Below are 12,240 nucleotides of genomic sequence, written 5' to 3' on the forward strand. Positions count from 1 at the left end.
ACTAACTCACCCTTCTTTGCACACATCCAGATCATTTATACAACTTAAAACAGCAGTGGCCCCAAAACTGATGCTTGTGGCACACCACAGGTAACTGAACTTTAGGATGAACATTTCCCATCAACCACCACCATCAACCCATGGTTGATGGGAAATGTTCATCCTAGAGTTCAGTTACCAATATCTGAACCAAACTGCTAAATTATCTTCAATACTGAACTCCGTATTTTGTGCAATAGCCCAAGTGTGGAACCATATCAAACACCTTACTGAAGTTCATATACACCACATCAACAGCTTTACCTTCATCCACCTGTTGTCACCATCTCAAAGAACTCAGCAAGGTTAGTTAGGCAGAACCTACCCTTCACAAAACCATGTTGACCATCCCTAATCAAATTATTCCTTTCTAGATGCTTATGAATCCCATCTCTTATGACCTTTTCCAACACCTTACCCACAACTGAAGCTAGCTCACTGGCCTATAATTACTAGAGTTCTCCTGACTCCCCATCTTAAACAAGGGAACAACATTTGCTGTCCTCAAATCTTCTGGCAATAATCCGACAATGATGACAGAAAGATCAAAGCCAAAGGCTCTGCAATCTCCTCCCTGACTTCCCAGAGAGTTCAAGGATAAATCCCATCTGGCCCAAGAGTCTGATCTATTTTCAAATCTTCCAAAATTGTTAAAAGCTCCTCTTTGTCAACCACAATTCTATCTAATCTAGTAGCCTATATCTCCGTATTCTCACTAACATTGGAAAAGGGCAATGTAAATACTGACGAAAAGTATTCATTAAGCGCTTCCCCTATATCCTCAGATTCCACACAAAACTGCCCACTCCTTTCTTTGATTGGCCCTAATCTTACTCTAGTCATTCTTTTATTCCTGATGTACCTATAGAATGCCTTTGGGTTTTCCTTGATCCTATCTGCCAACAACTGACTGTGTGGAGTTTGCACGTTCTCCCCGTGTCTGCGTGGGTTTTCTCCGGGTGCTCCGGTTTCCTCCCACAGTCCAAAGATGTGCGGGTCAGGTGAATTGGCTATGCTAAATTGCCTGTAGTGTTAGGTAAGGGGTAAATGTAGGGGTATGGGTGGGTTGCGCTTCGGCGGGTCGGTGTGGACTTGTTGGGCCGAAGGGCCTGTTTCCACACTAAGTAATCTAATCTAATCTAAACTTCTCATATCCCCTCCTAGCTCTTCTTAGCTCTCTCTTTAGATCTTTTCTGGCCAACTTACAACTCTCAAGCCCTCTAACTGAGTCTTCACTCCTCATCTTCACATAAGCCTTCTTCTTTCTCTTGACAAGACTTTAACCTCTTTAGTAAACCACGGCTCCCTTTCTCAACAGCTACCTCCCTGCCTGATACATGGCAGATACAGCAAAATTATTTGCTATACTAAGGAACTTTAGAACAAGACAACATAATTTTAATATAGAACTGGGCTAATTTTCCCCCATTGAGTATAGCAGTTGGGATGTCACGTTGCATCTGTACAGGACGTTTGAATATGGTGTTCAATTCTGGTCTCCCTGTTGTAGGAAAAACATTGTTAAATTTGAAAGGGCTCAACAAAGATAGACAAGGATTTGCTAGGATTGGAGGGTTTGAGCTATAGGGAGTGGTTGAATATGCTGGGGCTAGTTTCCCTGGAGCGTCACAGACTGAGGGGTAACCCTGTAGATATTTATTAAATAATGAGGGGAGACGGGTGAATTCCCCAGGGTAGGGGAGTCCAAAACTACAGTGCATAGGTTTAAGTGAAGAAATTTAAAATGGACCTAAGGGGCAACTTTTTCATTCAGAGTGTGGTACTTGTATGGAATGAGCTGCCAGGGGAAGTGCTGGAGGCTGGTACAATACATTTAAATGGCATCTGGATGAGTATATGAATAAGACGACTTTAGAACAATATGGGCCAAATGTTGAGACTAGATTAATTTAGGATATCAGGTAGGCATGGACAAGTTGGACCAAAGGGTCTGTCTCCACGTTGAACAACTCTGACTCTCGGATAGGTCCATACTTATCAAGGACCCGCAGTAGCTTTTCCTTGAATAAGCTCCACATTTCAAGGGGGTCCATCCCCGGCAGTTTCCTTCCCCATCCTATATCTTGCCTAATCGCATCATAATTGCCTTTACGCCAGTTATACCTCTTTCCCTGCCTATAGATATTGTAAACATAACCGAATTATCAGTATTGCCAAGCTGCTCACCTACCTCCAAATCTAACATTTGGCCAATTTCATTTCCCAGTACCAAATCCAATGAGGCATCTCCCCTTGTTGGCCTGTCTACATACGGTGTCAGAAAGCCCTCCTGCACACACTGGACAAAAACTGACCCATCTAAACTACTTCAACTAAAGAATTCCCAGTCAATATTGGGGAAGTTAAAGTCCCCCATAACAATTACCCTGTTACTCTCGCTTCTATCGAGAATCATCTTTGTTATCCTTTCCTCTACATCCCTGGAACAATTCAGAGGCCAACAGGGTGACCTCTCCTTTCCTGTTTCAAACCTCAGCCCAAACTACCTCAATGGACGAGTCCTCAAACGTTATGTCAACTGTTGTAATACTACCCTTGATTAGCAATGCCACACCCCACCCCCCCCACCTCTTTTACCATCTCCTCTGCTCTTGCTGAAACATCTAAATATCTAAATCCTGGAATCTACAACAACCATTCCTGTTTCTCCTCTAGCCTACAATTCAGGCTCCCATCCCCCTGCCGCATTCATGTAAACCCTGCCGAAAAGCATTAGCAAATTTCCCCCCAGGATATTGGTACCCCTCTGATTCAGATGAAGACCATCCAGTTTGTACAGGTCCCAACTTCCCCAGAAATAACTCCAGTTATCCAAGAATCCATAACCCTCCCTCCTGCACCACACTCTCCCTGTTCCTCGCTTCACTAGCACGTGCCATGGGCAACAAACCAGAAATAACATCGTTTGTTTTAGCTCTAAGCTTCCTCCCTAGCTCCCTGAATTTCTGTCTTAGATCTCCACCTTTCTTTTCCACACTGTAGGGAATCGAATCTAATCTGTTTATGTCATTGGTGCCTATGTGGAGCACGACTTGGAGCTGCTCCCCCTCCTCCTCAAGGATCCCAAAAACACGATCAGAGACATCACGAACCCTGGCACCTCGGAGACAACACATCAATTGTGACTCTCTCTCAACTATAGCCGCCCCCACCTTGAGCTGTCTCCGCCAACAGTATTCAAAACAGTATGCCTGTTTTGAAGAGTGATGACTGCAGGGGACACCAGCACCATGCTCCTGCCCACTCTCTGCCTTTTGGTTACCGTTCCTTTTCTCCTTCAGCAATCTTAATTTGCAGTGTGACCAATTCACTGAATATGCTATCCATGATCTCCTCAGCATACAGTTGCTCCAAAGTGAGTCCATCTGCAGCTCCAGAGCTGTCATGCAGTCTAACAAGAGCTGCAGCTGGACACACTTACTGAACGTGAAGGAGTCAGGGATGTCAGCTGCGTCCCTGAGCTCCCACATTAAGCAAGAGGAGCATAACACTGGTCTGAGATCTCCTACCATATTTAGTCTTAAGCTTAATTTAGTCCAAATAATAGATAAATTAAATTTAAAAATTTTTTTTTACCAACCATACTACTTACCAGGACACGATAAAAAAAAAGAAAACCCTTACCTGATCAACAAACCAAATTTTTTTTATCGTTAGAGGAGGAAGGCGGGTGGGAGACACTACACATGTAGTGCCTCGGGTTTTGTCACTGCCCAAATATATCATTCACTCCCCTTCCTAGAGTGCAATTCGATCGTTCCCACTCAGTTCCTCTCTCACTATTCCCACTGCTGCTGCAAAATGGAGGCCGCTTCCACGAGCTAGGTATTAAAATGTTAAATATACCTTCTCAGCAGCCCTCGGTCATCACTACCACTGCTCCCATCGCGTGGACTACAGTGGTTCAAGAAAGCAGCTTACCACCATGTTCTCAAGTGCAACTACGGGCAGGCAGTAAATGTTGACTGCCCAGCAATATCCATGTCCCATGAATGAATAAAAGGAATTTGATTTTATAAACGCTACTCTTATTGGGCAGAACAGTGATCATCAGTGTAAACAGCATTCAGCTTTGGTTGCCCAAGCAATACCAGGCTAGCCACAAGAAAAGGGCCAAAAGAAAAAGGATATTGCATTAAGTTGCAATTAAACTATAGTCTGGGCTTGAACTGCCATTGTCAACTGAATCACAAACATATTTGTAGGCAACATAGTGTAGAAGTTGGGATACCTTTGTTCACAATTACTGAAGGAAAAAATAAATTCTGTAGCAAAGGCGGTGATCCAATTTGAAAAAGAAGTAGATAGTTCTGCTGAAAGGTCAGACCTGAAACATAAAGCTTTGTGCCTCCACAGGTGCTGCCAGACTCGCTGAGTATTTTTTAGCATTTCCTATTTAATTTCAGATTTCCACTTATGTGCCAGAACAAGCGCTGCTAAAAATATAGATTCTTTCAGAAGGTGACAGAATTACTAAATGGAAGAAAAGAAGTGGATGAGGTGAACACGGAGTTTCAAAAAGCCCTTGATAAAATAGTCTTCAGTAGTTTCCTGAATGATAAGAACAATAAAATTAAGGGGAGGGTAACAAATTGCACTAAAGGTTGATTGGAACAAAGAAAGCAGCAGCATTTCGGGGCAGTCACTCAGTGGCTTGAACTATGGTCACCTATGCTGAAGCCATGTCAGTTCACTATTATGCCCATAATTTCAAAATAAGACTCAAGGGAATGGATAGCTCAAATTGCAGGAGATCGTGAAGTAAAAAGCATAATAGTCAAACTGGAGAATCAATGAAAGGACAATTTGATAGAATGGCAAAATAGACAATGTCAGAGGGAATTCAATAATAATAATAATGTGGTGGTACATTTTTTCAATAAAATTTAAAATACTTTTAATATGGAAGGGTAAAATGATATGCAACAGCAGAGAGTTTCAGGTTCAGTTCAGGTGGGCAAGTTATTAATCACGACAGCTTAAGTCTGTAAGTCCTTAAACAAGAAAATAGAACACGGAGTTTTATGGTAAAACCTAAAAGGTATGATGGGAATCTCCATCATACTTGGAATACTGTATGAAAACAGAACTGCCAACGCTGAAAATCTGAAACAAAAACAGAAATTGTTGGAGAAACTCTACAGGTCTTCAGCATCTATGAAGAGAAACCAGAGTGAACCAGGTCTAGTGATCATCATAAATGGTAGAGCAGGTTCGAAGGGCTGAATGGCCTTTTCCTGCTCCTATATTTCGCTTATTTTCTATGTTTTCTTCCTAAGGCCATAATTGGAACCCTGTAACCAAATAGAAGGAGGGATGATACAATGATAACTCATTGAGGGCATTCATAATTACCAAAGATAATGAGGAAAAATTTCCCATAATCATAGAAATTGACAGCACGAGGTAATTGAGCACATTAGGCCGTTTCATTTTGTGTGTCTTGGCCTATAGCTTTGTAGACTGTTGCACTTCAAGTGCACATCCGAGTACTCTTCAAACAGTCAGAAGACCATCTCTATCATTCTTTTAGGCGTTCAGTTCCGGAATCCAACCATTCTCTGGATGAATAGATCTTCATGCAAATTTCCTCTAAATCTTCTATCTCAATCTAAATCTAAACCCCTCAATCAAAACAAGAGCGAGCCTCCCTGTAGTCTACCCTCAATTTTATACAGTTCAAAGTTTCCCCTTGGCCTCCTGTTCCAAAAACAACCCTCGTCTATCCAAACTTACCTCGTCTTTTAAACTGTTTTCATCAGAACTTGATAGACATATTTAAAATTATGAAGAAATGGAACAAAGTTAGAAATAGACCATAGTTAAGGAATCTAGAAAAGCTTAAAAGTTATATAAGCTATTCACAGCTTATGATGTATTACCGAAAAACAAACATACATTGACATTTTCACAAGCTTTTAACCCTGCTAAGCTCATCAGCTCAAATGGACTTCAATGTTATTGTTCACATGATAAAGGAGTTGTTCCAGAGCTGAATAATCAACATTAATTTTCTCTCAAACACACAAAAATGACATCAACCCAAAAAAATGTATTAGCATTCAACTTACTAAGTGCTCTGGAATGGTCAGAATTCCTAATGCCTTTGTTCCGCAGCCTCTGCAGTAATACAGCAGATGTCAGTTGCTTCACCAAGAACACAGACACGGAATAATTCTAGAAAACAAAAGATATAGATTTGCTTCACAAATTTACTTTTAAGTTCTGGAGTTGGATTAGTCTGAAAAGTGATAATGCACATGTGCAAGTTATCATTTATGTAAGACGCTGATATGTTGTATTATGTATATGCACAGCAATTCAAATCCATAACTATTTAAATTACTCAGTTGTGTAATCCTGTCTATTGTCATCACAAATTGCAAAAAGACAACAGTGACATACACAGGGAAGATTTAAACTGCAACACCAAAGAAAAAAGAAGTTCTCTTTTAAGAGTAGCTTGCAATAGTGCCTTTAAGGGCTATTTTTTAAAAAAAGTTGATTGTAGCAATGTATTACAGCTTGAGATGCAGTTAAAAGGTCCTACTTAAACTCCTAAATCTGCTCCCCTTTGTTTTGAAGCTATGTCCCATGTTCTCATTTCACCCGTCAGTGGAAATAACCTCCAGGCTTCTACCTTTTCCCTACCCTTGCACAGTGCCCTCAAATGCCTCAACTGAATTAGGGCAACATGGTGGCACTGCTTCCTCAGTGCCAGGGACCTAGGTTTGATTCTAATCCTCACTATGTCTGTGTGGGCTTCCTCTGGGTGCTCCAGTTTCCTCCCACAGTCCAAAGATGTGCAGGTTAGGTGGACTGGCCATGCTAAATTGTCCATAGTGTCTAGGGATATGCAGACTAGGTTGATTAGCCATGGGAAATGTGGTTTTACAGGGATAGGGTAGGTGGTGGGTCTAGGTGAGATACTCTTGGGAGGGTTGGTGCAAACTTGATGGGCAGAATGACCTGCTTCTACACTATAGGGAATTTAGGAGTCCTCCTCCAAGCAGCACATTCCAGACCTGAACCACTTCTGCGAAAAAAATGCAATCCCCGGTGTCTCCAAAACATCTGGAAAATTCAATCACCAGAGCAAAAAAAAAATCAGAGAACAGTAATTTCAATACTGTCTTCAAGAAGTTTTTCCAGTCAAAGGCTGGTTTCCTCTCTTACATTTGATGTTAATAAGCTCATAACATGCCTATCAACAGATGTGGGAGAGAGCCAGCAGTGATTGTAGTAGCACAAAGAAGGTGAATGCAGCAGCAAGGTTGATAGGTGATAGGAAGCGAGGGTTACCACGATAAGTGGAGAAGAACTGTTTGCAAGGGTGACTGACCCCAGAAGATGATACTGTCAGGCCAGGGCTGGGGAGTGGATTAGTGAAGTCAGGAAGAGGAGTGAGGAGTTAGTGTGTGTATGGACAGCAGTTTCAGTCTTTCAACAATGGAATGTTCACCTAACTGGGAACCAGGAAATCTTGTAAATTATTAGATTAGATTAGATTACTTACAGTGTGGAAACAGGCCCTTCGGCCCAACAAGTCCACACCGACCCGCCGAAGCGCAACCCATCCGGACCGCTACATTTACCACTGAACCTAACACTACGGGCAATTTAGCACGGCCAATTCACCTGACCCGCATATCTTTGGACTGTGGGAGGAAACCGGAGCACCCGGAGGAAACCCACGCAGACACGGGGAGAACGTGCAAGCTCCACACAGTCAGTCGCCTGAGGCGGGAATTGAACCCGGGTCTCTGGCGTTGTGCGGTAGCAGTGCTAACCACTGTGCCACCGTGCCGCCCACAGTACAGTGTCTATCTCAAGGTTGCAGAAGGTCAGAAGCTACTAAATAAGGAAAGTTACAGTGGATGCTGCTTTAATGTACAATGTCCATTGGATAATTTAACACCAGTTTTATTTCATAAGGATTTGCATTGATGTGCTAACGCATCTGAAACATTTTATGTATTGCAAATCGTTTGAAGCACAGTGATGTTTACAGATTCAATCCATTTAACTGCAACTATACCTAGGAAATTGATTCCCCTGTTTGTTGTGGCCTTAGGTTTAATGGAACAGTGATGATGATTGACCATAGTGATGGATTATTCAATTGAAGCAAGGGATATTAATATCCTGGGTGGGAAATTTACTAGTGCTATACGGGTGAGTTTAAACTAGCTCAGCAGAGGGATGGGAACCTGTGGTGTAGTTCCAGTGCAAAGGAGGATGTGAGTAGGGAGAACATGGACAGGATTTCACAGTCACAGGAGTATGCTGGCAGTCAGCAAGCTGGTTTGAACTGTGTCTACTTCAACTCCAGTAGGATCCGGAATAAGGTAGCTGAGTTTGCAGCATGGATAGGTACCTGGGACTTGATGTTATAGCCATTTCGGAGACATGGATAGAGCAGGCTCAGGAATGAATGTTGCAGGTTCCAGGGTTTAAATCTTTCACTAATATCAGGGAAGGTGTAGCCTCGCTAGTCAAAGATATTATAATGGTGGCTGAAAGAACTTTTGACTAGGACTTGTCTCCTGAGATGGTATGGGCTGAGATTAGAAACAGGAGGAGTGGTCACACTGCTGGGAGTTTTTTTTTAAAATATAGGCCCTTCGCAAAGTTCCAGGGATGTGGAGGAGGGGATTGGCAAAATGATTCTAGGTAGGAGTGAAAGGTACAGGGTGGTCATTATGGGGGACTTTAACTTCCCCAACATTGAATGGAAAGGCTATAACTCTAGTGCGTTGGATGGATCAGTTTCTGTCCAATGTGTGCAGGAGGGTTTCCTGACATAGTATGTCGAAGGGCCGACAAGACGGGAGGCCACACTGGATCTCGTACTTGGTAATGAACGAAACCAGGTGTTTTGATTTTGTGGCAGCTGAGCACTTTGGACAGTGTGATCATAATTCGATTAAGTTTAGTTTAGCAATGGAAAGGGATAGGTACATGCCACAGGGCAAGAGTTATCGATGGGGAAAGGGCAATTATAATGTGATTAGGCAAGACTTAGGAGGCATAGAATGAGGCAGCAAAATACAGGGGATGGGGACAATCGAAATGTGAAGCTGGTTTAAGGAACAGATATTGCATGTCCTTCATAGGTATGTCCCTGTCAGGCAGGGAGGAAGTGTTAAGGTAAGGGAACTGTGGTTTACTCAAGAAATTGTATCTCTTGTTAAGAGGAAGAGGGAGGTGCCTATGTGACTTTGAGATGATTCAGATGAGGCGATGGAGAGTTACAGATTAGTTAGGAAGGATTTAAAGAGTTAAGAGCAAGAGGGAACATGAGCAGTCTTTACCAGGTAGAATAAAGGAGAACCCTAAAGCTTTCTATAGGTATATGAGGAATAAAAGGATGACTAGGGTAGGAATAGGGCCTGTCAAAGACAGAATTGGGAAGTTCTGTGGACCCTGTGGAGATAGGAGAGGTGCGAAACTAATATTTCTCATCTGCTTTCACTGAGGAAAAGGAGAGTATTGTAGAGAAGAGTGAGATACGGGCTATTAGACTAGAAAGGATTGAGGTTAATAATGAGGTGTTATCAATTCTAGAATGTGAGAAAGCAGATAAGTCCCCTGGATTGGATGGGAGTTATCAGAGGGTTTTCTGGAAAGTTAGGGAGGAGATGACAGAGCCTTTGGCCTTGATCTTTGAGTCACCATTGTCTACAGGTTTAGTACTAGAGGACTGGAGGATTGCAAACGCTGTGCCCTTGAACAAGAGCAGTAGAGATTACCCAGGTAATTATAGATCAGTGAGCCTTACGTGTGTTATAGGAAAAGTTTTGGAAAGGATTATGAGAGATAAGATTTATCATCATCTGGCAAACAACAATTTGATTGGAAATAGTCAATATGGTTTCGTCAAGGGCAGGCTGTGTAACACAAACCTCATTGAGTTGGCCAAGCATCTGGATGAGGGTAAGGTAGTTGATGTGGTATATACAGACTTCAGTAAAGCCTTTGATAAGGTTCCACATGGCAGGCTATTGGAGAAAATGCAGAGGCATGGGATTGAGGGTGATTTAGCAATTTAGATTTTAAACTGGCTTTGTGTAAGAAAGCACCAAGTGGTGTACTACAAGGATCTGTTTTGGGATCACTGCTGTTTGTCATTTACATAAATGACTTGGACGCAGGCACAGGTGAATAGGTTAGTAAGTTTGCAGATGACACTAAAGTTGGTGGAGTGGTGGACAGTGTGGAAAAATGTTGCAGGTTGCGGGGAACTTGGATAAACTGCAGAATTGGGCTGAGAGGTGGCAAATGGAGTTCAATGCAGATAAATGTGAGGTAATGCACTTTGGGAAGAATAATAGGAAGGCAGAATACTGGGTCAATGGAAAGATTCTTGGTAGTGTGGATGTGCACAGGGATCTTGGTGTCCATGTACATAGATTCCTGAAAGTTGCCACCCAGGTCGATACTGCTGTTAAGGCTGCATGCTAGTGTGTTAGGTTTTATTGTTGGAAGAATTGAGTTCCCGAGCAGTGATGTCATGCTGCAATGATACAAAATGCTCGTGCGGCCTCGCTTGGAATATTGTGTAGAGTTCTGGTCGCCCCATTATAGGAAGGATGTGGAAGCAGAGGAGATTTACCAAGATCTTGCCTGGTCTGGAGGGAAGGTATTATGGGAAAAGCTGATGGACTTGGGTCTGTTCTCATTGGAAAGAAGAAGATTAAGAGGAGATTTGATAGAGACATAAAGATAATCAGAGGATTAGATAGTGTGGACAGTGACAGTCTTTTTCCTAGGATGATAACATCAGCTTGTATGAGGGGGCATAGCTATAAATCGAGGGGTGATAGATTTAAGACAGATGTCAGAGGCAGATTCTTTACTCAGAGTGGTAAGGGCGTGGAATGCCCTGCCTGCCAAAGTAGTTAACTCAGCCACATTAGGGGCATTTTAACTGTCCTTGGATAAGCATATGGATGATGATGGGATAATGTGAGGGATAGGCTTAGATTAGTTCACAGGTCAGCACAACATCGAGGTCCGAAGTGCCTGTTCTATATTCTAATCTTGCTTCTCAGAGAGTCCAAATACTCAACAGAATAATATACTGGAGACACTTATTACAAGTGCATCAGCTGATAAAGTTGCCAAAGTCCTATCAGACCATAGGGCTGCTTTATCATGAGACAGCAAAAGTGAAAGCAAGGATTGACAGAGGTTTAACCAAAGAACTACAATGCCTTCCATGACAGAGAGTTGGAAAGGAGTTTCCAAGTTCTGAAAAAATGTCACTGTACTTGAAATGCTAACTCTACTTTCTCTTTACAAAAGCTACCAGATCTGAATTCCTCCAGCAATTTCTGCTTTTGTTTCAGATCTTCAGCATCCGCAGTTCTTTGTTTTATCTTAAACTGGTTGCTAGTGTTATTGAAATACTCAATTATTCAGCATTTGCTGCCCAATTGACATTTACATTTAATAGCAGGTACTTTCTTTTGCATTGAGTACACTGTTTGTACTTTGCTTCTTATTATTATACTTTGAGCTCTGACATTGTTTAAACGGTTATGACCTGACAGCAAGGTTCTCACCACTACATTATAACAATGTCCAAGATACATTCTTAGAAAAATAGAAACAGAAAACAGGAGCAAGAGTGGGCCATTCAACCCATCAAGCTCACTCCACTATTCAACATGAACATGTCCAATCGTCTAACTCAAAGCAATGCTCTTGACCATACCCCTTTAAGCTTTAAACTGCAGAAATCTATTTCTCTTAAATATATTTAGTGATGTTGACTCCATAGTCTTCTGTGCAACAGAATTCCACAGATGAAGAGATTTCTCATCAATGGAAAATCACCTACTGCACATCCAGAGACAGTGACTTCTGTTCAGAGATCCCCTCTCATTCCTCTAACCTCCACTGAATTGACCCAATCTCTCCTCATATATCTGCCTTTCGAGCAATCATTTGGTGAATCAAAGTGGCAAGATGGTGCTAGACCGTGGCAATTCTTTGCATCTGTCCCCAGAAGGTCATCTCCTTCCATGTTTTACAATCTTGTAAATCTTAATTTTAATGCCAAAAAGTGGTGCTGGAAAAGCTCAGCCAGTCAGGCAGCATCTGAGCATAAGCTCTTCATTGTTCTGCTCCTCAGATGCTGCCTGACCGGCTGGTTTTCCAGCACTACACTTTTGA

General features: G+C 42.2%; 1 protein-coding gene across 2 annotated transcripts in view; it reads right to left on the bottom strand.

Moving 5' to 3' along the window:
* The window catches only part of pias2 (protein inhibitor of activated STAT, 2), a 75,177-nt gene that overhangs the window by 34,429 nt on the left and 28,508 nt on the right, over positions 1 to 12,240 (bottom strand). For both annotated transcript variants that reach the window (XM_060846892.1, XM_060846975.1), the window contains exon 7: positions 6,132 to 6,237. In XM_060846892.1, coding sequence (XP_060702875.1) covers positions 6,132 to 6,237 — 106 coding nt within the window. The remainder of the gene's footprint in view (positions 1 to 6,131; positions 6,238 to 12,240) is intronic.

The sequence above is a fragment of the Hemiscyllium ocellatum genome, chromosome 1 (genome assembly GCF_020745735.1).
Source record: "Hemiscyllium ocellatum isolate sHemOce1 chromosome 1, sHemOce1.pat.X.cur, whole genome shotgun sequence".
NCBI lineage: Eukaryota > Metazoa > Chordata > Chondrichthyes > Orectolobiformes > Hemiscylliidae > Hemiscyllium > Hemiscyllium ocellatum.